The sequence below is a fragment of the Photinus pyralis genome, unplaced genomic scaffold (genome assembly GCF_008802855.1).
Source record: "Photinus pyralis isolate 1611_PpyrPB1 unplaced genomic scaffold, Ppyr1.3 Ppyr1.4_LG5, whole genome shotgun sequence".
Lineage (NCBI taxonomy): Eukaryota > Metazoa > Arthropoda > Insecta > Coleoptera > Lampyridae > Photinus > Photinus pyralis.
In genome coordinates this window covers 39,074,135-39,097,611 of record NW_022170596.1, presented here as the reverse complement: position 1 = coordinate 39,097,611, position 23,477 = coordinate 39,074,135, and the positions used below count along the sequence as shown (strand labels likewise).

The following is a 23,477-nucleotide window of genomic DNA, read 5'->3' as shown; positions in this document are numbered from 1 at the left end:
TCGTTTCACAGGTATAAATTATAGGTTAGTTTTCGGTGAAATAACAAACAAGTGTGGGCTTCATTTTACGATCATTATTATCACTCCTCACTCTTTCCTTCTCTAAGATTAATAAAGTCTCCGCCGTGCTGGTGGCCGTTCACATTTCGCCGTATCGACAGTTATTTTCAAAATTGTTATTTATTAAATACAGGGTGATTCCTATAGTACCTGCCACCGTTTGGGAGCGTGTAGGTGGTGCGTAGGGGAGTATTTTGATATAGGACACTTGGGGTCGGAAATCTAAAATAAGGGTACCAGAGCCAAATTCACCTTCTGGAATTTCGCGCCTGTAGGTAGGCAACCCAATCGGCCGGCGGTGCACACGGATCGATCTCAGGCGGCGATGTGTGGCTGACACTTGATCAGAATTTTGTTTAAACCCACGAAATCCCGTCTGCAACGACGCGTATCAAGTGAATAAACACTATGGCAATACTATAATAATAGTTGGCTAGATGTAGGAAGTGCATTGAGAACAACGGTGGCCACGTTGAACACTTGTAAACGTTATTGCTTTTGACTGTCGTTTTTCCTCCTTCCCTCCCATGTCGCTTCCTCGCGCTAACTCGCTCTGCATCGCTCCGCGCGAAACGTCGGTCGGTTGGGTTGCCTACATACAGGCGTGAAATTCCAGAAGATAAATTTGGTTCTGTCGCCCTTATTTTAGATTTCCGACCCCAAGTGTCCTATATCAAAATACTCCCCTAGGCACCCCCTATACGCTCCCAAACGGTGGCAGGTACTATAGGAATCACCCTGTATACCTAATGAATTTCTAAAATGAAGTGAAGTCTGGGTAATGGATAATTGTAATAGAATCGATCAAATTGAGTAATAGGTAATGGGTAATGGGATTACAAAATTTCTGAGTGTGTAATGGGTAATTCCATTACATTACCCTTGTAATTTGTCCATCACTGCATGTAACTAGTATTCGTACCCTAAACACACTAATTTCTCAGCCGCCAGCAGCGGTGCTTTTAAGGGATGAACAAATTCCGGGTACGCCAGTACTATCCTGTTTACTTAAAATTTGCATGAAGGATTGCGGGCTGGTTTTAGACGTATCGACACAGTGTTTTACGAGGGCAGTAAAAATATCGAAGTAGGTAAGTACGTACATTTGGAAAATTGGAAGAAAGCATCACCCAGGCAATCGTATCTAACGCCTTTGTACCTCGTGCCAGCCCAAAGGCGGTTTCGGCCGCACTGGCCCTGTGACTGCACATGACGCTCTTATAGCCAATCCGCCCCTGAGGACGATACCTATAAATATGAGTGTAAATAGTGGGAAATCGAATCTATGTCGGCCGTTTTCTCAAGGCGCGCCCGTGCAATCTTAAGCCAAAGCGATCCATTGGGTGGATCTCGAAAACAGAAATCAAACCAAGAGCGAGAAATAATTTTCATAGAGCCACTGTGACATTGCGGGCGAAAGCTTCGAGAAAGAAAGCAAGAAAGATGAAAATTTTTACCACGAAAAATCAGTTGTTAGTTTGTTACCATAGTACGGAACAATTAATTAACAGTGAAGGTGTTTATTAACAACTAAACCTAAGATTACAATACATATTATACATTATATACAAATATGCACAAGAAGTTTTTTTTCTCCATAATTTGGTTCTACATTTTGTAATTCCTTCGCTATATTTAAAATGACCTTTTTTTTCAGAAAGTGTAATCAAATTAATATTTGTGCGGCCATTGTATTTTTTTAAATCTTCAGTCGATTTTATTTTAAAGAAACAAGTATGAAACAGAACGCGAATAAATTTGACCTTAAGGCATGGTGAAGATGCTTCCAAAACCCACACGTAGGCGCGAAATATCGGGCGAGAATATTACTTTGCCATATTTTGTCACATTCCCCCATAGATCGCTACTGATTGAAGCCTAACATGGCCATGTTAACCATTTTTTGGAGCGTTTCCGTCTGTCTGTTCCTGCGCGATATAAGAAAAAGCTATTTATTTTGTTACATGACTACTGACAGACTCTCGTTGTGTATAACAGGTGAATGTAGCTTCCCAAAATTTACTGAATCACCAGAGTTACTTGCGCTTGCAGCACCCACTTCGACCATATGCCTTATTGCACTATTCCGAATCCTAGTTTTTCCTATCATGGGGTTTCTTTATCGGCCAGGTCTGACTACCATAAATCAATATCCACGTCATCTTTTTACAATCCATCGCCACTCTGCTTGAATCCTGTGGTTAATTTCCCTGTCCGGTTCCCCCTCGTCAGTAACGTAGGAGTCGAGGTATTAGAACGCTCAAGCTCTAACTAACTGTTCTCTCCTCCAAATCACATATACTCCGGTTTTTGTTCTACTACTGTAGGTCCTCCATCCTCGACTGGTATCTGCGTCATCTCCTTCGCTTTTCTTTGGTACTATCTGAATCCCCATATACTTCCACATTCCATCCCTAGGCACCGTGTCGTAGGTTTTCTCTAGTTCTATAAAGACTAGGTGTAGTGTCCTTTGCTTCTCACTATACTTCTCAAGCAGATTCCTCAAGGCCAACAGTGCAGCGAATGTACCTTTTCCTAGCATGAAAGCGAACTATTGCTCTGATGTCTCCATTCCTTTTCTCTCTTACTTAAACCTTCAAAACGTTATATACCAGTGTAATACTCCATTATTCTTATAATCCTGCAAGTATCGAACATTTCCTCCTCAAGGTATAAGATTTCTTCAATTTTTTGACGATTTTCATTCACTATTAACTTACTGAAGTAGTCACCCCACCTGTTCCTGATGTTTTCCTCTGTTGTAGTGCCACTCTGCGAATTTATCTGGTCTCTGGACCACTTGGTTTTAGCTTGATTAATTCTGTTTTCCTTCTTATGTAAATGAAATTGTTTAAATGAAGGTACATTTCCACGGAACTGTTCGTTTGTTATATTTTGAAGTTTAATTGCGTACCTACCAGAGGTATTTATTTAGGATCATTTTACCAAAGTAGATCTTATAATAATAACTGTAAACACGAAGCAAATTTGTAGATGTGTATACAATACTGATAGCGCGGCCTTAACTTCTTACTAGTGGCTATATCCCATAACGTGTGACTGTTCCCTTTTGAATTGGAAGCGGATACACAGTACTAACAAAAACGCGAAGATGTTGAGTGCAGACATAGTGTTGTTCGCCCAAGTAATACCTAAAGTATTTAGCACCCAAGAGTACAAATATGTAAAGATTAGGGTACCGATTTGGAATGTAGCCGTCATTATCCCAATAGATATAGTCTCCGGTTCAGGATAAGTTAGCTCTATGGCGGTTTCAAAACTAACCAATTGTATGGCAGTATAGAAAAACCTAAAAGGGATATAATCGACTATAGTTAGATTCACGCCACAAAACCATACCCTAATAGCGCCGAGATAACGTATACACAAATAATTCCTAGATTCAATGTGTAAGTAAAGGCAATCGTAGTAAGTAACGTGCATAGTTGTAGTACGACGAATGTTAATCTAAAATTGTAATAAATTTTAATTCACTGTCACACTGGAGGGTTAATCCAGTCACCTATACGCCTTAAATTTATCCAGAATTATTCCGCAGACGGCTGGTGCCATTGATCCAATGAAAAACATAACTAATCCAATCTTACCGGCATCAGTTGATGGGTTCTGTGAAACACACCTTACTTAATGAAAAGCCGGAAAAACTATTTATTTACTTACATCGTAGTAGTTAGCTAATATTTGGTTTAGCAAGGTCCCTATGGTTGTGACTATTCCTAAATCAATACCGCACGCGAATAGTACGAGCATGAACGAAGAATTTGTGACCAAAGCAAAAAGCGATTTTAAAAAATTGGATGTTTTGGTGTGCACCATTTTTCTGGCTGTTGGAGGTGTAGGAGGTTTATCTTCGAAACCTAAACATATTGGTTATTAAGAGATAGCATTTACTTTTGTAATACTTACAAAAGCAGCACGTGATCAAAAACAGTGTACTAATTACAGCTATACTTAAAAGTTCAACAATTTTTTTAATTTGAAAGGTGTGGCTGTCATATTCTGTTGGAAGACCAATTGTAGGCACTATAAATCCAATAGCACTACCAAACTACAAATTTCACGGGAAATCAAGATCATAAATATTCAATTCTGCAAAACCAATTTTCCTACATGCCTGATATCCAAATACTCCAATGCTACAAGCTGTAGATATCTGACTCAAATCAAACCATTCTGCAGCCATGAGGGCCGGTGCACATGAAACAAGCGCTACGGATCCAGCTACAACTCCCTGACCCATTAATACTAGCCAGTATTTGTCGGGCTGAACGGCTAAAACCTTTATCCATGATCCTATCGTGTTAAGTAATAACGCCAATAATATTCCCTTGCGCAAACCCTAAAGGACGCGTTCTTAAATTCAAATGTAGTAATTAAGCATAATATACAAATCGCTCCAAAAAGTAGCTGCCCGGGAAGAGTAATACCACAAACACTTGTAAGTATATCAAAGAACTCCAGTTAACGGCTTCAAAAGACACGTTATAGTATTTCACAACAACATCCGCAATAACCGAAAATTGGACCCATTGGATAGTTGTAATGAGAACACTGGTGCAGTAAAGTCCAAGCATAAACCAGCGCCTTTTGTACACCTTTGCAACAACATTCCTTGGTTTATCCGGTTCTAACTCCATTGAACTTGATCTTTCATCAACTACTAACGCTTTTGTTTACCATTCTTCGATCAACAGTACACTAATCATTTTTTTAACGAAACCACAGTGCCAGACATCAAGTCTGGGACACGGATACGGATTAGGATTATCTCGTAAAATTATCGTCTGCGTGCGGGGTTATAATTATGTCCAAACAAGCTTTGTAAGATTTTTTTTTCAAGGATGTTGTTTTTATTGCCGTTATGTGTTTTAGAACACACTTTGCCACTTTCAATCAATTAATTATGTGTTTATTTGAATCCATTGTGCGACTCGAATAGTTTTTCTTGCACTACGGATCCATCTACACTCCTTGGCCCATTAATACTAACCAGCATTTGTCAGGCTGAACGGCTGGAATATTTATCCATGATCGTATTGTGTTAAATAATAACCCCTTGCGCAAACCCTAAAGGGCGCATTCTTAAATTCAGATGTATGTGGTAACAAATCGCTCCAAAAGTAGGTAGCTGCCCGTAAACAGTAATATACCACAAACACTTGTAGATATAAGTATTAAAGAACTCCAGTTAACGGCTCCAAAAGTCACGTACTTCACAACAACATCCGCAAGAACCGAAAACTGGGACCATTGAATAGTTGTAAACTAGTGCAGTAAAGTCCAACGCATAAACCAGCGCCTTTTGTATACTTTTGTAATAGCATTCCTTGCGCCTTGGTTGTAACTCCAACGAACTTGATCTTTCTACAACTGCACCGCTTTTGTTTACCGTCTTTCGATCCAGGCTAATCACTTTTTCTAGGACACGGATACGGATTAGGATTATTTCGTAAAATTGTTAGAATATTTTTCTATGTACTAGCACTATCTACGTTAATTAGGTGTAGGTAACTGATAAACCCCGAGGAAAAGGGTGAGATTTCATACTACCTGTCTATTACATAGACCTTTACAGTTAATTCTTCAAGTTCAAATGTCACATCCTTAATAAACTGTTGCGAAGAGAAAAGCCATGTCATAACGTGCACCGAGATCAAATTGCCCTGGGCCTTTTGCGGTTGTGGCAACAGAATGTCAAGGACTCTGCCAGATTTCAGGAGCAAGTTGATTACATTTCTTTTTAACCGCAAAAATGTGGGTTTATCTACTGTATTTTCTCCCTCAAGGACGAAAACGCTTGCGCTAAATGTATTGAAAAGTATTGAAAACCTTTATAATGATTTACAAGATAGCAGCGGTTTATTACTCCAACTATTATAAGATGAATGGAAAGACTTCACTATCACAATGTGAGGCACAAATAGTGCCCCATATTTATAATAAACTAGCAGACCCGGCGAACTTCGTACCGCTTTCGCTCAATGTCCCGCTCCTAAATGGGACATAAGCACGGTTTCGGCGGCAGCTCAATCTTACCTCGCCCAAACGTCCCGCTCCCGGATGTGACAGCTTCGGCGCCACATCACCTCCCCCAAATTTACTATACCAGAAACCTTCGCGGGCATACGTAATTGATACTTGATCTATTTTTCTGCGTCTGTTCTCTTTTCTATTCTGGGATTAAATTATCTTTATTACAACACCATCTTTAATGTAATTAAATTCGGACTTCGAATTGAACTCGTAATTGCAAATTCTGAGTTCGTAGTCGGAATTTAATGTAATTAAAGATGGTCGTAATAAAGATAATTTAATCCTTTTTATACCAAAAGGTAGAGAATTTCTTAATCTTTTTACCTATTTTAATAGGTTTCTATGAGACTTTCCCTTTGGAACGACAGAGATCTAAAAGATAATCCATCCAAGCCCGTTCAATTTGCAATTACAGTGTTGATTCGTTCTCTTCAGTGTCGTAGGTCCCGGTTTTTATAGACCATGTTTTGAATATAACTAAAAAAATCCCTGTCGGCTCCATTGAAATAAAATAGTAGGCGGCTCGGCCGTTCAGGTGTAGCGAGATTTCTTCCCGTCATTTTGTTCCAATTTGGCGGAATTGGCTTCCGAGTTCGAAGTCGAAATTCCGAGTTCGAAGTCGGAATTTCGAGTCCATGTAGGAATTCCGAGTTCGAAGTCGCAAGTCGCAGTTGTGTGGCCCTCCATGCCTTATTGAGTATTGCCATTGAATAAGTAATCATTTATTCAATGGTATTGCTACCACATATATGTTTGTCTTCAACAAGCGGACTCCCTTGTCCTGTCCTGTACACATATGCAACTTTCGATTTTTGTTTCTATGTGTGCTGCCTAACGTTAAGGGGCACACGAACCACAAATTTGAATAACACTACAAGTGCCACCAAGCTCAGAAAGTCCCTGACAGGGCGTGTCCGAGGGCGCTAGAAATTTAGGCCGTACATTCTGATGCAAAATTTGATTCTTTCGTAAATATAAATAAGTAGGCCACGCGCTATATGAGTTGCATAACATCAGGGGGAAACATTAAAATCATTTATTTATACTTGGATTTACAAAAACGTAAACACATTTAAAATTGTTAGATTTTTAACACAATTTTGAATTCTGATGCATTTCTGGTGTGTAAATATGGACAGTTATTGAAACAATCATATTGAAATTAATAACACTCACATTGACTAAATTAACACACAACCTTTAACTTTTTTCATTCATTATCATCACTTGACAACTCATCCTCATCAGAACTCCCGGTGTTCACAACAAATTCTACGCTCTCAATAAATTCCTCTGTTAAATAATCAGCTTCCCACATTTGTTCTGCAATATGTTTCACATGAATGCAATGCTTTTCCCATTCCTGTTGCGTAATTTCAGCACAAGCATTTTTTACCAATTGAACAATATTACTATTACTTTGCCCGACATTATTCATTGCTACTTTCCTCTTCATAGTACTCCAAATTAGCTCGATTGGTTTAAGCTCACAGTGATATGGTGGCAATCGTACAACGGTGTGTTGATGTTGTTTGAGTAGTTCGTCTACATAATCTTGCTGTGAGAAATGTTCTTTACTAACATTAACAACTCGGCCTTCCGCATGTCTTCTGTCGTACTAATGTTGTTTGATTCTAACCAAGATCGTATCACCTCCTTACGATTATTCATTGTTGGCGGCTTATTTATTTGAACACTATGGTAGGGTGCGTTATCCATAACCACAATTGAGTTTGCTGGTAAATTTGGTATCAGCTGCTTCTCTAACCACTGCATAAAGTTAGTATGATTCATATCATCGTGATAATCCCCCGATTTACTGTGCGACTTAAATATCAACAAACCATCCTCTACAAAACCAGAACGACCACCAGCATGGACTATGCCCTCTGGCCAGCCCTATTGGATTTATAAACTCCCGATACTTCATCTGATTGCCAGCATTTACTCACTCCATACGATGGGTGGATATAGGTTTCGTCCAAGTATATAATGGGTCTCTTATCACCTTCACGTTGTTCATTTTCTCTTAATGTTCTTAAGTAACGAGAACGCCATGCTACGATGTCACTTCTTTCCATTAACAACCTACGTTTGTCATGACACTTCTTGTATCGAAAACCAAGTTTCCACAATTGCTTGCGAAGAGTTTCCCTTCCACCTGTATAGTTGATCTTCTCTTGCATTTTTTCTACGAGCACATTCAAAGTTGGTACCTTACGTTCAACTGTATATATTTCTTGGACAGTTCTTCGTAAAATACACTGATCAGCTTCATCAAAATCGATCTTGTTTGTTGGCTCCACGTGACGTTTTTTCTTAGGAGATTTTAACTTGGAGGGCCCAGCTTCATCCGATTCTTTGCGAATTTGTTTTATAAAACTAACTGACTTCCCAACTGCAGCGGCAGCTAACTCGGTTGCCTTTTCTAAAGGGAAACTCCAACGGGCAACGACCTGCATCTTTTTGTCGATCAAAGAATTCGACCACTTTACGGATTATATTACGAGCTTCAGAGTGAACAAGTTTCCTCTCCAAACTCATGAGTTAGGACTTCTGTAACAAGTTTTACCTCAATTAGCACTCTAAGATTCATGTAAGGTTAGGTACAGTTTTACATTTAAAAACACTTTAAGGGAATTACATACCTTATAAGATCGTAGATCCAAGCTATATGCGTCTTGAAAAAGACGAGTTTGTATAAACTGGAGACGGAAAACGTAAAATAAAGCAAATACAAGAAGCAAATAACGTGAAGCGCAAACTGTCAGAACGGAATAATTAATAATTATGGCGCGGAATGTACCGCGTTGTTTTGCAGGCTTTCTATTGGCCAGCCTGAATTATTTCAAAATTAGTTCGCATATTTTCCGGGGCTTTTCTGAGCTTGGTGGCACTTGTATTCGCTTTGATTTATATCGATTGTGTTCAATTTATATTTTACGTTACTCACTGTCAATACTAAACACTTCGCAAAGATATTGAATCTTTCTGCTAGTGTAATTCATACATATACAATTTCAGCATATAAAACCCGGAAAGAACGTGTGTATTATACCTTCCATCATTTCTATCCTGAACCTCTGGTGAAGTAGAGACACTTCCTTGCAATTTGTGGTATAACCTCACAAAAAGTATACCAAATAAAAACATTTCTAATTCACGAATCCCTTAATATTAGAATACATATCAATTACATTGTTATTAAATAATAATTTGTAGATTTCGTTTCGGCTAAATCCTGTATGAAATATGAATAATACCAAAACTCCAGTGATGGTATTGCAAGAGTTGGCGGTGGCAAAGGAATGGATATTACCTGAATATACTATAGTGCATGCAGTAGAAGGTACACACGATAACATATTTCATTATCAAGTTGCCGTTCATGGTGAGGCAGCCATTGGAGTCGGCCGATCTAAAAAAGAAGCTAAACATAAAGCAGCTAGCTTATTATTGGAAAAGCTGTCCGATGTGGTCGATTGTAACCTTAGAACACAACCTTCCGTTCCGGAAAAGAAACTCAAGCTTGTAAACGCGGTCGGAATTTTATGTGATATTTGTGGAGAGAATAAAATTCCAATGCCCATATTCACACAAATATCTGACGTCGGTCCGCCACACTGTAGAGAGTTTACATATGAATGTCAAGTGGCCACTTTGGTAACACGAGCTACGGCAAGCACTAAGAAACAAGCAAAACATTGGGCTGCTAAGGAAATGACTGATAGGTAAGCTCTGAAGCAGTTCATGTTCATGGCATCGAGGGAGTTTTTGCTTACAGAATCATGACTGCTCTCCCTGACTTAATTACAGAGTATGAGGATCAGAAGTCATCTGCTCTCGCAATAGACGATCGAATTAAGGATGAGTATGCTCATGCAAAGTTGTTAAAGCCTAAGCCAAATCTATCTCTTCAAATAGAAGATCGTCACATGCATTTAAAAAATATTGCAACTGAAAAGGGTTTAGATAGTGACTGTGTCCAGATGGTATTATTGTAGTTGACCAAGGTTTTGGAAAGTAGGTAGATGCTCATGTTTTTAGTGTACTTCGCAACCTTCGGAGGAGAATTTAAAGATACTTCTAGAAAAATTGGAGCTGAAATATTTCATTCAAACTTTGCAAGAAACTGTTGAGGGAAACTGTGTTGTCACTTTGTCTCTAGATACAGATGTACCATTCACGGTTATGGGAATGGGATGTAATAACGATGCTGCAGTTGAAGATGTAGTAAAAAAAGCGTGCAAATATTTAAAAATCATGTTAACTTAATGCTGTACATTTTTCATTTAATAAAGTTTATATGCTTGTTCATAGGCGGTACATCTTAATTTTTTATTCAATGATACATACAAGTGCATTTAAAATCACATTTTCCAGGGGCTCGGGATTTGTCGTGTCTTAGAATATTGAAGGATTTTTGTATTTACAAGTAATCACGAGTGTCTGTGATCCTTTTGGACCTCACTATTATCAATATGGCCCTAACAATCTCCCACACTTCTTAAAGTTCAGACTTGTTTAGCTAGACCACCCACAATAAAACGCATGCATGTTATGCTAGCTCAAAGCAAATGAAAATTGAAACTTAGGATTTTATAATCTCTCATACACATCCCGCATCTGCTAGAAGGAAAATCCTAATATTGACAAAATTTCTTGATCAATGATAAAAAATTATTCCGAAGCACACGAAAAAACAGAATCTCCGATAGAAGCTTACAAAGCTTGTTTAGACATATTACCCCGCACGCAAGCGGGCGACAACTAAAATTTTTATTTTTTTTTAAATTATAAATGAGCAATCAGAACACATACTTAGCATTCTATAAGCCAATTTGTTGTCTTTAGCGGTAACTGTATACCACTACGCGGGCTATAGACCCGGCCAGATCTTGTTCTACGACGAGCCTTAACTAAATTCTGGGAATTAAATGATAATCCCGTTCCCATCGCTAAACAATCATTCCAATGTGGAGAGATCTTGCATTCGGCTTAAAACAAGACTCAAATCGGTTTACCCGTTTTACAGTGTCGGTCTGGATTATTATGAAGGCCCAATAATGATAAAGGGCAGGATGGCATGGGGAGCGCGTCTCGTAACCTAGGAGGTCATGTGCTGTGGGAAGTCGCACTTGAAGCGTGTTCTCGGCAACGCTAATTTGACCCTTGAACATATTTTGTATATACCTACGACCCGGTCATGATAGAGTATATTAGTTCTAAATTCAAGACCGTTGTCCAGAATTTCTTCTATAACCCTGATGACCTTATACTCCTTTGTCTCCTGGTCACTTTCTAATTGGCCGACCATTAACTCCTTACACGAACCTGATATTATACTCATATCCAAGAGAATCTCTAAAAGTTTATCAGCGATCTCACCAAATGGTTCAACATTTTTGGAAGCGGGTGGAATAGAGAAGTAGTTTCGGACCTCCAACGACAGCAGAACTGGACCAGGAATTTGCCGGATCTGCTTCTTATCGATTCTGTTGTGTTGCTTCAAGATGACAACCCTCCGCGACTTCAATGGCAACTTGGGTGTGTTGTTTAACTGCATCAGGGTTCCAACAACGTCCCTCGTGCAGCCTCCGTCAGGCTATCCAATGCTAGTGTGCGTGTTAGGGGTACCTAACATAGTGATTCGGAGCGCCGGTCAAGCACTCATACCCTCTAAGACCTGCCGTTTCGCAAATTTGCACCTTTTGCTCATCTTTGAGTTTTGTATGTATGTACTTACCTACTATACTATGAACCTTTACAATCTAATGACATTTGTGTTTGAATTGTACCTACCTACCTAAGCAAAATGTGTAATAGTCGTCCGAACATGTGCGCAGAGCTTTAGATATGCTGGAACTTCTCCGGATCGAGAGAAATCTTGATTTAATGTTATAGGTACGGACTATAAATTAAATTAAAATATGACGGTACAAAGAATGCTTTAATATATCTTAAGCTTTGAATATATTATATTCAAAGATCTAAGTACCTAAGTACACTAAAAGTACTTAGATACTTTAAAACTTCAACACACAGTGTTGGTCGGTAATAATGTCTGATTATCGTGAACCTTTCTTAAATTAATCGCTTGACGTTTCAAATCGAATGGCGAAATTGTCAATAAAACAAATCCTACCAATAATATCACACATAAACTTAAATTTGACCAGACATCTTCCAATTTATAAAACAAAAAGGAATATAAATAAGTGAACATTATGCCAAATCCTTGAGCAGACGCGTTTAGAAGTCCCGCCGGCGTTCCTTCTGGTTCAGGATATGTAACTTCTGCTGCCATTTCATAACCAATAACCATAACACTTGTTAAGAATGCCCTATAATATATTTCCGATTGGAATTGTCATGACAGTATGCACAATGTTTACCCTAATAAAATATAAGTGATGTATACGAACACTATTCCCTGATAAAGCAGGAATGTAACCATAAACATCATTAAGGAACATATCAGTTGTGTAGCTAACAGTGTTTGCCTAAAATAAAGTATCCATTATTAACTATGGAATTTACGAATTCTTTCTACCCTTCGTTGATCGTTTTCTGTTCACACAAAAAAGGAATAAAAAATATGGTATAACTTTTCGAAGTAAACCAGTCAGGCGCCACGAAGGAGTGACCCGTGTTGACTTACTGCGTTAAGTAGCCCTTTAGGATCTATACATATATATATTCCAAAACTCACTAATAGCAAAGAGTAACTATATTCATTGCTAATATCTAATCTGAAGCCATGCAGGCATTAGTATCGGTCCAAAATAACCAAGATAAAATACTAACCTGTACCATTTAAATCTGTCCAAAATAATGCCGTACACAACGGAAATAATAGTCCCAGCAATGGTGATCAGGCAACCAATCCTTCCAGCATCGTCTGATCCATCCTAAAATAAGGATTACTTATTAATAACAATGTGTTTTTGGAACCACTTACCGGATAATATTTCAAAACAACTTGGTTCAGCATAGTCGATAATACAAAAAATACACCAATGTCGACACCATACACCAATAAAAGAACTACATAAGAGCGACTGGTGAATAATTTGACAAACGATTGTTTTGTGGACGTTTTCTCTGTGACTAAATTTGTCGAACGTGCTGTTGATGGTGGACTTGGTGGTTGATCGGTAAAGACTATTATGTGCTTTATACATACGTATAGGAAGATATTAAAATAAACCACTTACAACACAACGTTAAAACTGAATTGATAGTGCAAAAAATCGCCACAGCTAACGCCATACAAAACAGATCCGCTCCAATGTCCATTAAATCATGTTGCGGTTTTACTATTATCGTTGGAAGGACGAAACCAAGAGCGACTCCAACCTAGCAATCAATTTGATGTATGTACCAACGCTAGCGATTAGTATCACAAAATAAGACCTTCACAGAACAGAAACATAAATGGCGCTAAATTGTCACTGATTACAGCGTTTCCCGTGGTTGTACGGAGAACCATTTATCGCAGACTCAAATATTTTTTTGCAAAACCTGTAATTTTGCTCGTTACAGGAAATATTTTTATTTCATACTATCTAGTAATCGCCGCTTTCCCAGACCCATTTGAGTCTGGTAAATCGTATTTTACCAGACTGAACATTTTTACCAGACTGGAAATGTTGCCTAGCAACATCAACTGACGTCCATATAAACCTGTATATTAATGTGTCAAACTACAGTCAGATCAAACAAATCAAGTGATCGACTTTTGCTTTTATTTGAATGCGTACAACATTCTAATCAAAAATTGTATGGCCTTTTAAAAGAAAAAGAGCAGTATGAAATAAAATGTTTTACTTTATTTGTATGTTAAATCAGTTAACGTTACTCGTTTCGAAATTCCTGCCTCAGCTACGCTTCGGCAGTAAACATCTCACTCGTTAACGTAAACCTTGATTTACCATACTCATATGTAAATAACTATTACCGTCAATTTTATACGTACACATGGTTTTACACATGTCAATTTTGACTTTTGAAAGATTTAAAATAGGAACAAGTTATGTGACCGTAAAAAGTGTTGTGTGGCGGATTGTAACGATAAAATATCAAAAAGGCATCGTTTCCCATATTTGGAAACAGATTGTTTTGTGCTCGAAACGCGAAGAGGGTTGAAATGTGCTGTTATTTCTCTCCTATTTATACAAGGTATTGAATTTATAAATTACCAACGGTATAGGCGCAAAAGGATGTAGACCAGGGTGTAGACTTAAGTTTTATATTTATATAGACGTAGATACTTATATTGTAATTCCTTTTAGATAATGAATAAAAAATACGTTTTAGATAATTCAACAACTTCCACCCTCGCTTCTCAAGTAACAAGTAAGCACCAGGATCAAGTTAACATTTGTTGTCAAAAACTTGTGTGACAATTTGCTGAAACGGTTTTATTACCTCTTGGAACAAAAAATTTAGTTCTAAAGATATTTTTTAACAAAAATATGTAGTCCAAACAGCAATTAAAACCAAATATTTCGTACGACAAATCGTTATGTAAGGATCTTTCTGCATAGTGTTAACATCTACAAAGCGTAAGTTTCACTCACTTCTGAGTTTTATATGTAATTTGTAAACATGTAATTTAAGTTCTCTGATGTGTTAAATAATGTAATGTGATTGTATCTAAATACACTTTAATTTAACAACTGTGTATTCTTCATCGATATTTATGAATTGGATCGAATTGGGGAAATTACTTCATGGCTGGTCACCAGATGGCGCTGCTCTGATTTTGATGCTTTAGTTCACAGTACACCCACCAGGGTCCGCCAAAATACCATACAAATTTGTAACATTGCTGTTTCTATTCTGAGAAGGCCGTATTCTGTGATTAGTATCTTACCTGACAACCAGCAAGCCCAATACCACATGCCATGGATACTTCATTGGCTCCAAACCATGTTGCGGCTAACAGTGGTGGAGTTGGTAGTACGAATACCTGTGAGACCGCTGCCACGCTTTGGCCCAATAATAAAACCCAAAATCTGTCAGAGCTTGCAGACGCTAATTTTATCCACGCCCCTAAGCACGTGCCCACACTGCCAAAAATGACACCTACGCGCAACCCCTGCAACACGTAAATAGTATGTAGTGTACGTAGCTTTGGTTACGACCGTAGGTAGGTAAATTTAACCACAGTTTTCATTTTCAATTTAGTGATTGGTTTGAGCATTGAATAAAGATTCAGATTTATTATTCAATGGTTTTAACGAATCCTTAGTACTGAAGATGAATCAGGCCACCCACAAAAAAATGGTCTTTGGAGGAATATAGCCATAATTACCGATTGTTAGAAGATTAAAATTGGAAAATTAGGTTTAGGAGCCACCCATACACGGAGAACGTATATGCATCCGTGAAATAATTCGGCAGTAAATGAATTGAGGCCCGAATTTCATTATGCTTTTACTTACTCTACAAGTTGCACTATTGGAACATGTGTTCCACTTTTCTTGATAACGTTTTTTAACAATTAAAAAGAGACTTTGTAGTTGTAGGGACCTAGATAGACAGTATCTTCAGATGTATAGTAAAAAAGTATAAGAAAATGGATATTGAGGTAATAAGTAAGTATTTCAGTTAAAATTGAACGGTACCTATAGTAAAAACTGCAACGAATAATCATGTTCACACTACCATTGTCGCATACTAGCATTTTTTGAAGATCTCAAAGGTGGAACTGCTTGCACCATATAAAAATTTAAAAAAAAGTGTTTTACGCCCAATATAAGTAAGTAAGTTGGTCGAAACTCATGAGAAAATGAACATAATTTTTACTGTCAATATACGGAAGCAGTTTATTGGCCAAGATCAAGGGTTAAAGCATAAAAATTTAGTTAATGCCATGCCCTTGTTTCTTCATCTTTGTCAAGTTAATCGTATAAAAAGAGTGACCAGAATGAACGTGTTCCAAATCAATACCTAAGGATGGATCATCAATATAAGAGATATCGCTATATTATTCTTAATATTCAGAAAATTAAAAAAAAATTTAGCAAGTCTCTTAATATTTTGAAAAAAGAATGGAAAATGGTATACTTACATACACTGAAAGCACATAATTTGCTAAAAACACAACTGGTATGTAAATTAATAAATAAATCATGGACGTCCAGTTTGCAGCTTCGTAACTCACACCATAGTACTTAACCAGTAAATCTGCTATTATAGAATACTCAATCCATTGCATCAAACTTCCAACGGCATTAAGTACAAACAAAAATAACATTAACCATCGGATCGTATATAATTTGTACTCATCAACGTGCTCGTCCATAATCGGTTTCTGAACTGTCACAGCGTGTGCTTTCAAAATCATGTGAGGATGTATATCTTACAAAAAGGGGAGTAGACTTTTTGTGTCGTAATTTTTTCATATCATAGATATAGTTTAGAGATAACGATCTCCAATACAATAATATCTCACGCGCACAACCAAGGTACTTTTGTACCTGATTTCTTTTTCTCTTTTTTTAGGGTTACAGTATTAAATATTTTCACGCGTCATTATTTCGACACTTAACACGGAAATATGTAAATATGTTTAATATATTTCATCAAATGTAAACGTTATTGACATTTAGGTTCAAGTAAATATGAATGTAAAGATAGTGTACAATAATAAATGAATAATATGCCTATAAAGGGTTGTGGAGGTAATGCACTTAGTTTAGATTGTTCTTATACATTATGGTGTTTTACATTGGATGATGAAGTGTAAAAAGAATTGTATAATCTTGAAGTAAGTACTCGAGATAATGTGTAGTTTCGGCGTATGTAACGAAAGTGGTACCTCCATAGTTCAAAAAGAAAACTGTTACATTATTGAGACATTCAACACAATTGCCCTGGTGATAAACCCTTTTGTATTATAACTTCAAACCCTCTGTCAATGCCTTCGTTAATCACGAAATCTCTATTAGCGCCGGATTTCATAATACTTACTATTATCGTTTCTTAAAGTTTGTCAGATTATCATATCCGATAATATTTTAATCACAATGATAATTCTATTTTTCCTTTTGTTTATCAAAAATTTCATGAGAATGAAAGTAGAGTCCTTTGATCTATGTTATTAAATTGAAGTGAGTGCATTTTGTGTTGTGCCTTATTAGTCTACTTATAACAATTTTTCTATTTGGAAGTTTAGTGCAGATAATCGTGGTACTGAAATCAATAATTTGATATTGTAACTCGTCAACGTATTCTATATTATTTAACATATTCATTTATTTATTTTTAGCGCATTTTTGGAAAAAATACGTTATTACATTCGTGATGGCTGGCTGGCTGGCTGTCCGGCTGAGATCTCAGCAATTACAAGAGCTACAGACTTTAAATTTTCACTCTTAGCTTTCTGATGTAGTGTAGATGTGCAGGCTCTAGTCTATTTTGAGTTAGATTACTCGTGAGATCGATAATTTTAAACTTTGCTAATGAAATACTGATCTGCATTACCAAAAATGCGCTTTCATCATGCATTATGCTGATTTACAACTTGTTTGATTAGTATACTTTCAATTGTTAGCTTTTACTAATTTATCAACGAACATCCTTAAATGTCAAACAATATTATATTGTTGATTAAACCTTTAACCTGTCTAACGTTTTGCGACAATTTAATCAACGCTATTCACAAACTTTTGTGACCAGAAAGATTTGATTTCGGTAAAACATATTGCCTACGTAAGTAAGAAGAACATGTTGAGCATGATGTTGAGTACTTTTGATCATTTTTATGAACAAGTCAGCTGTCAAACGATTCACGTAAGCAAAATGCGTTATTGTTCTCCGAACATGTGCGTAGAGCTTTCGATGCGGTGGAAGTTCTCCGGATAGAGGCAAAGCCTGCTTTAGAATTGTAGGGTTAATAATTAATAATTTAATTAAGAGAAGAGGTTGAAATGAATGCTTTAATAACTTAAGTTAGTACATTAAAAGTTTGTACTCTTGAAAACTTCAACACACAGTGTTGGCCGGTAATGATGCCTGATTATCGTGATCCTTTCTTAAATTAATCGCTTGACGTTTCAAATCGAATGGCGAAATTGTCAATAAAACAAATCCTACCAATAATATAACACATAAACTTAAATTTGACCAGATATCTTCCAATTTATAAAACAAAAAGGAATATAAATAAGTCAACAATATGCCAAATCCTTGAGCTGACGCGTTTAGAAGTCCCGCCGGCGTTCCTTCTGGTTCAGGATATGTAACTTCTGCTGCCATTTCATAACCAATAACCATACCACTTGTTAAGAATGCCCTATAATATATTTCCGATTGGAATTGTCATGACAGTATGCACAATGTTTACCCTAATAAAATATAAGTGATGTATACGAACACTATTCCCTGATAAAGCAGGAATGTAACCATAAACATCATTAAGGAAGATATCAGTTGTGTAGCTAACAGTGTTTGCCTAAAATAAAGTATCCATTATTAACTGGAATTTACGAATTCTTTCTACCCTTCGTTGATCGTTTTCTTTTCACACAAAAAAGGAATAACAAATATGGTATAACTTTTCGAAGTAAACCAGTCAGGCGCCACGAAGGAGTGACCCGTGTTGACTTACTGCGTTAAGTAGCCCTTTAGGATCTATACTTATATATATTCCAAAACTCACTAATAGCAAAGAGTAACTATATTCATTGCTAATATCTAATCTGAAGCCATGGAGGCATTAGTATCGGTCCAAAATAGCCAACATAAAATACTAACCTGTACCATTTAAATCTGTCCACAACGGAAATAATAGTCCCAGCAATGGTGATCAGGCAACCAATCCTTCCAGCATCGTCTGATCCATCCTAAAATAAGGATTATTAATAACAATGTGTTTTGGAACCACTTACCGGATAATATTTCAAAACAACTTGGTTCAGCGTAGTCGATAATACAAAAAATACACCAATGTCGATACCATACACCAATAAAAGAACAACATAAGAGCGACTGGTGAATAATTTGGCAATGGATTGTTTTGATGACGTTTTCTCAGTTACTAAATTTGTCGAACGTGCTGTTGATGGTGGACTTGGTGGTTGATCGGTAAAGACTATTATGTGCTTTATACATACGTATAGGAAGGTATTAAAATAGATCACTTACAACGGATCGTTAAAATGGAATAGATACTGCAAAAAATCCCCACAGCTAAAGCTAAAATGAACATATCCGTTTCGATGCCTATTAAATCATGTTGCGGTTTCAGTATAATCGTTGGAAGGACGAAACCAAGAGCGACTCCAACCTACCAATCAATTTGATGTAGGTATGTACCAATGCTAGGGATATAATTAGTATCTTACCTGACAACCAGAAAGCCCAATACCACATGCCATGGATACTTCATTGGCTCCAAACCATGTTGCGGCTAACAGTGGTGGAGTTGGTAGTACGAATACCTGTGAGACTGCTGCCACGCTTTGGCCCAATAATAAAACCCAAAATCTGTCTGGACTTGCAGATGCTAATTTTATCCACGCCCCTAAGCAGGTGCCCACACTGCCAAAAATGACACCTACGCGCAATCCCTGCAACACGTAGATAGTATATACTTTTGGCTTCGGCCTTAGATAAAGTTTGATCACTGTTACAATATTCTCTTGAATCTCCTGTTTACTAAACCCAAGATGAATCAGTACACCAATGTCGTACATTGATACAAAAATTAGTATATCCAGACGAGTTCCGAAGAACGAAGCAACATGGTGAATCATTAGGACTATTGACTGCTTTATGTTAAATGAGAGGATACTGGGTATTTGCTGGGAAGGCTTACTCAAATAGTAAAGACGTGAGCTCTTATGTGTGAAATGATATTTCTTCTCGTTTATTGTGTTGGTTCTGAGAACAGGACTATAAAAACACCACCACGTAAGCGCCCAGTTTAATTGCAATAAGGCATTCAATATGCAGACACAGAATATAAATACAAACATCAATATATCAAAATTGTGGGGCATTCCAAAATTACCACAATACAGCGATTTTATACAAAACTCCGTACAATTTAAGGGATACATTTTTTTCTAATTTTATAATAGTTCAAAAGTCAACCTACTATTGAAATTTGCGCCATCTTGTTTTTTTAAAGAGAAACATACAATTTTCAATGAACTTTCTAACTGTGCTATTTCATTCTCAATTCAACGTATTTAAGAGTACCTACCTACCTGTCGTAGTTTTTGACATTACGTATGTCAATTTTTCTCTAAAAATTTGGAGATAATCATTCAAGATAAGTGAGTAATTCAAAAACTACCGTATATAGACATACAGAATGTTAATAAAAGTGGCCCTAAAATTCAAATCTACATTCATTTATGCCATCAGAAGTTTTGACATTTTTTTATGGTTAACTGTGAAAAATTCCAGCAGTCCTGGAAATTTTTTCAAGACCTTCAGTGGTCACTCAAAAAATTTCTTACTACTTTAAGGATTCGATCATAAAAAGTAGCACTCACTTGTCTCGAACAGTTTAAGAGATATGAATTTTGGAGTGAGCCTTTGCATCTCCAAATTTTTAGAGAGAAATTGACACATGTCCAAATCTATGACAGATAGGTAAGCAAGTCTTAAATGCGTCGAATTAAGAATTAAATGGCGCATTTAGGAAAAAAATGAAAATGGTAGGTACGTTTCTATTAAAAAACCAAGATGGCGCCAACTTCTGGTATTTGCGGAAGCGACGGCATCTAGAAGTTACATTCCTTCAATTCACAATTACCTTACCTATACAACTTTGGTCTATTTGATCTTATTATTTAATACATCCTAATTGCAGTTCAATACGCAGATTACGTACCTATACAGGGTGTAGCACCTATCAGATCCCTCGGATCATAAATTCATAAATCCTTGACCATAAAAGGTACCGAAAAAAGTCTTAGAGCAAAATTGTACACAATTACCGCCGGTATGTTTCTACAATATTTTTGATCACAAGGGGCGTGCTGTATTCCACTGGCGTATCAAACTTGCATTTATTTAAATGGAACCCCATATTATTTTACTACTGATTTGAAAAGTACTTATTTTTTTATGTAACATGATATAAGTTTCATGTCCTTGTTTCTTTATGTTTGTCAAGTTAATCATCCAGAAAGAGTAACCTGCAGAATTAACGTGTTCCAAGAAATCAACACTTAAATATGCATCATCAATAAGAAATATTGCTCGTGTACTCTTAACATTGAGGGAATTAACATTTTCTTTGCTGACTCCTTAATATTTAAAAAAAAAGAATGGAAGATGGTATACTTACATAGACTGACAGCACATAATTTACTAAAAACACAACGGGTATGTACATTAATAAATAAATCATGGACGTCCATTTTGCAGCTTCATAACTAACACCATAGTACTTAACCAGTACATCTGCTATTATAGAATACCTACTCAATCCACTGCATTAAACTTCCAACGGCATTAAGTACAAACAAAAATAACATCAACCATCGGGTCTTATATAGTTTTCACTCTTCAACGTGCTCGCCCATAATCGGTTTCTGAACTGTCACAGCGTGTGCTTTCAAAAACACAGACGTATATAATAATAGCTTATTTACCCTACAGTAACAACCAGGGTAACTCTACATCTTGTAGGATACCAACATATATTAACAGAAACGATTATATTCGAGTTCTTTATCAAATTTGTAGATCGGAGTTCGTGAATTGGCAATGTACGCCAAAAAATAAAGAACGCCCTTTTGACATCCCCGTTAGTTATGAACCGAATTGCATAAAATTCAATATGCGCATAGTTTTAGCCATATCAAACGCAATTCCAAAAGTTGAGCCTAATCGATCAGCATTCACAGTGCCTTTTGGCATCTCGACCATTTATAAAATTTGGTTTTGCCCATGGCAGTGCCAACTTTCGTATTTATGGAGGGATTTAAATGAAATTTGATACATAGCCACTTGGAATAAAAGCAAATTTAACGCCAGTTTCAAAATTCGGTTTTGCGCATGCAAAGTGCAAGTTATAGCGCATACGGACGGACGGATGGACGGAAAAAAAATTAAAACCTATAAAAAGTATCTGAAGACCTTAACTAAGAGTTATAGCGAACCCAGACAAACGGGCGGACAAAAGGACGGACAGCCATACAAAACTGTAACGATCCTTAGTAAATGAATTTTTACTTTTTTTAATTACGCAAGCCGTTTACACGCCAAGATCAACTCAAATTCAGTAAATGCCATGTCCTTGTTTTTTCATCTTTTTTCAGTTAATACTACAGAAAGAGAGCCCTTAATTAACGTGTTCCAAGAAATCAATACTTAAAGATGGATCATCAATAAGAGATATTACTCTTAGTATCGAAAGAATGAAACAATTTTTTTGCAGATTCCTTAACGTTTTGAAAAAGAATGCAAATGGTATACTTACATACACTGACAGCACGTAATTTGCTAAAAAAACGACGGGTATGTATATTAATAAATAAATCATGGACGTCCAATTCGCAGCATCATAACACTAACACCATAGTACTTAACCAGTACGTCTGCTATTATAGAATACTCAATCCATTGCATCAAACTTCCAATGGCATTAACTACAAACAAAAATAACATCAACCATCGGATCTTATACAGTTTATACACTTCAACGTGATCGTCCATTATTATTTTCTGTACCTACTGTCACAGCATGTGTTTTCAAATACATACGAGAAAATATGTTACAATAAGGAGCTCGATAACGGGAGCAGTTTTTCTGTGCCGTAATTTTTTCGTATTATACCTATAGTTATAGTGAATATTATTCACCGTGGTTTAGAGATAACGATCTCTAATACAATAGCATTTCACTCGCACAACCAAGTTATACTTTGTATTTGTATCTGACTTCATTAAACATTTATTTTTAAGGATATTTTATATAGAATATTATCTTGAATTGCGTAAATATTTAAATATTTTTAATGTGTACCTATTATCAAAATGTAAACGTTGTTGACATTAGCGTACAAGTAAATTTTACATAGGATGAGGAGCAGGTTGTAAGATCACTTTAAAGATAACACTGTATAATCTTGAGATACTCGAGATATACTTTCGCCACAAGAAGGAAAGCGATTGGATTATAGAGACATTCAACAGAATGGCGTTTGGAATAGGCGCTTTTGTATAACCTCAAACCCGCTATTCATGTCTTCGTTAATCACGAAAAACCTAGAGGCACGCGGCGGGTTTCTTAATACCATTGTATTTATAAAGGAAAAATACAATGATAATACTATTATTGTATTGTATGTTAAAGTTCGTCAGATTGACATATCGGATAATATTTAATCGCA

General features: G+C 36.7%; 4 protein-coding genes across 7 annotated transcripts; 1 reads left to right on the top strand and 3 right to left on the bottom strand.

Annotated features, from left to right (window-relative positions):
* Nucleotides 1-2,234: 2,234 nt before the first annotated feature.
* Nucleotides 2,235-5,552, bottom strand: LOC116171551 (uncharacterized MFS-type transporter C09D4.1-like). Of its 2 annotated transcripts, none has more exons than XM_031488461.1 (5): nt 3,988-5,552; nt 3,742-3,938; nt 3,584-3,687; nt 3,421-3,528; nt 2,235-3,370 (listed from the first exon to the last, which is right to left on the bottom strand). In XM_031488461.1, the coding sequence occupies exons 2-5, from the start codon at nt 3,895-3,897 to the stop codon at nt 3,094-3,096; spliced, it is 645 nt and encodes a 214-aa protein (XP_031344321.1). In that variant the 5' UTR covers nt 3,898-3,938; nt 3,988-5,552; the 3' UTR covers nt 2,235-3,093. The 2 variants fall into 2 exon arrangements, with proteins under 2 accessions (XP_031344321.1, XP_031344322.1); XM_031488462.1 differs by having other exon boundaries at nt 3,742-4,420; nt 4,470-5,552.
* A 3,440-nt stretch (nt 5,553-8,992) lies between these two features.
* Nucleotides 8,993-10,440, top strand: LOC116171550 (RISC-loading complex subunit tarbp2-like). Of its 3 annotated transcripts, none has more exons than XM_031488459.1 (4): nt 8,993-9,159; nt 9,337-9,845; nt 9,899-10,106; nt 10,162-10,440. In XM_031488459.1, the coding sequence occupies exons 2-4, from the start codon at nt 9,367-9,369 to the stop codon at nt 10,387-10,389; spliced, it is 915 nt and encodes a 304-aa protein (XP_031344319.1). In that variant the 5' UTR covers nt 8,993-9,159; nt 9,337-9,366; the 3' UTR covers nt 10,390-10,440. The 3 variants fall into 3 exon arrangements, with proteins under 3 accessions (XP_031344319.1, XP_031344320.1, XP_031344318.1); XM_031488460.1 differs by having other exon boundaries at nt 8,993-9,248; XM_031488458.1 differs by having other exon boundaries at nt 8,994-9,845.
* A 1,605-nt stretch (nt 10,441-12,045) lies between these two features.
* LOC116171545 (uncharacterized MFS-type transporter C09D4.1-like) lies at nt 12,046-16,483 on the bottom strand. Its single transcript, XM_031488450.1, has 7 exons — nt 16,193-16,483; nt 14,993-15,217; nt 13,332-13,473; nt 13,076-13,278; nt 12,922-13,025; nt 12,510-12,617; nt 12,046-12,458 (listed from the first exon to the last, which is right to left on the bottom strand). The coding sequence occupies exons 1-7, from the start codon at nt 16,466-16,468 to the stop codon at nt 12,149-12,151; spliced, it is 1,368 nt and encodes a 455-aa protein (XP_031344310.1). The 5' UTR covers nt 16,469-16,483; the 3' UTR covers nt 12,046-12,148.
* A 1,583-nt stretch (nt 16,484-18,066) lies between these two features.
* On the bottom strand, nt 18,067-22,653 carry LOC116171549 (uncharacterized MFS-type transporter C09D4.1-like). Its single transcript, XM_031488457.1, has 7 exons — nt 22,565-22,653; nt 19,470-19,694; nt 19,270-19,411; nt 19,014-19,216; nt 18,880-18,968; nt 18,470-18,577; nt 18,067-18,418 (listed from the first exon to the last, which is right to left on the bottom strand). Exons 1-7 carry the CDS (start codon nt 22,625-22,627, stop codon nt 18,109-18,111), a joined length of 1,140 nt encoding a protein of 379 aa, XP_031344317.1. The 5' UTR covers nt 22,628-22,653; the 3' UTR covers nt 18,067-18,108.
* Nucleotides 22,654-23,477: the final 824 nt, after the last annotated feature.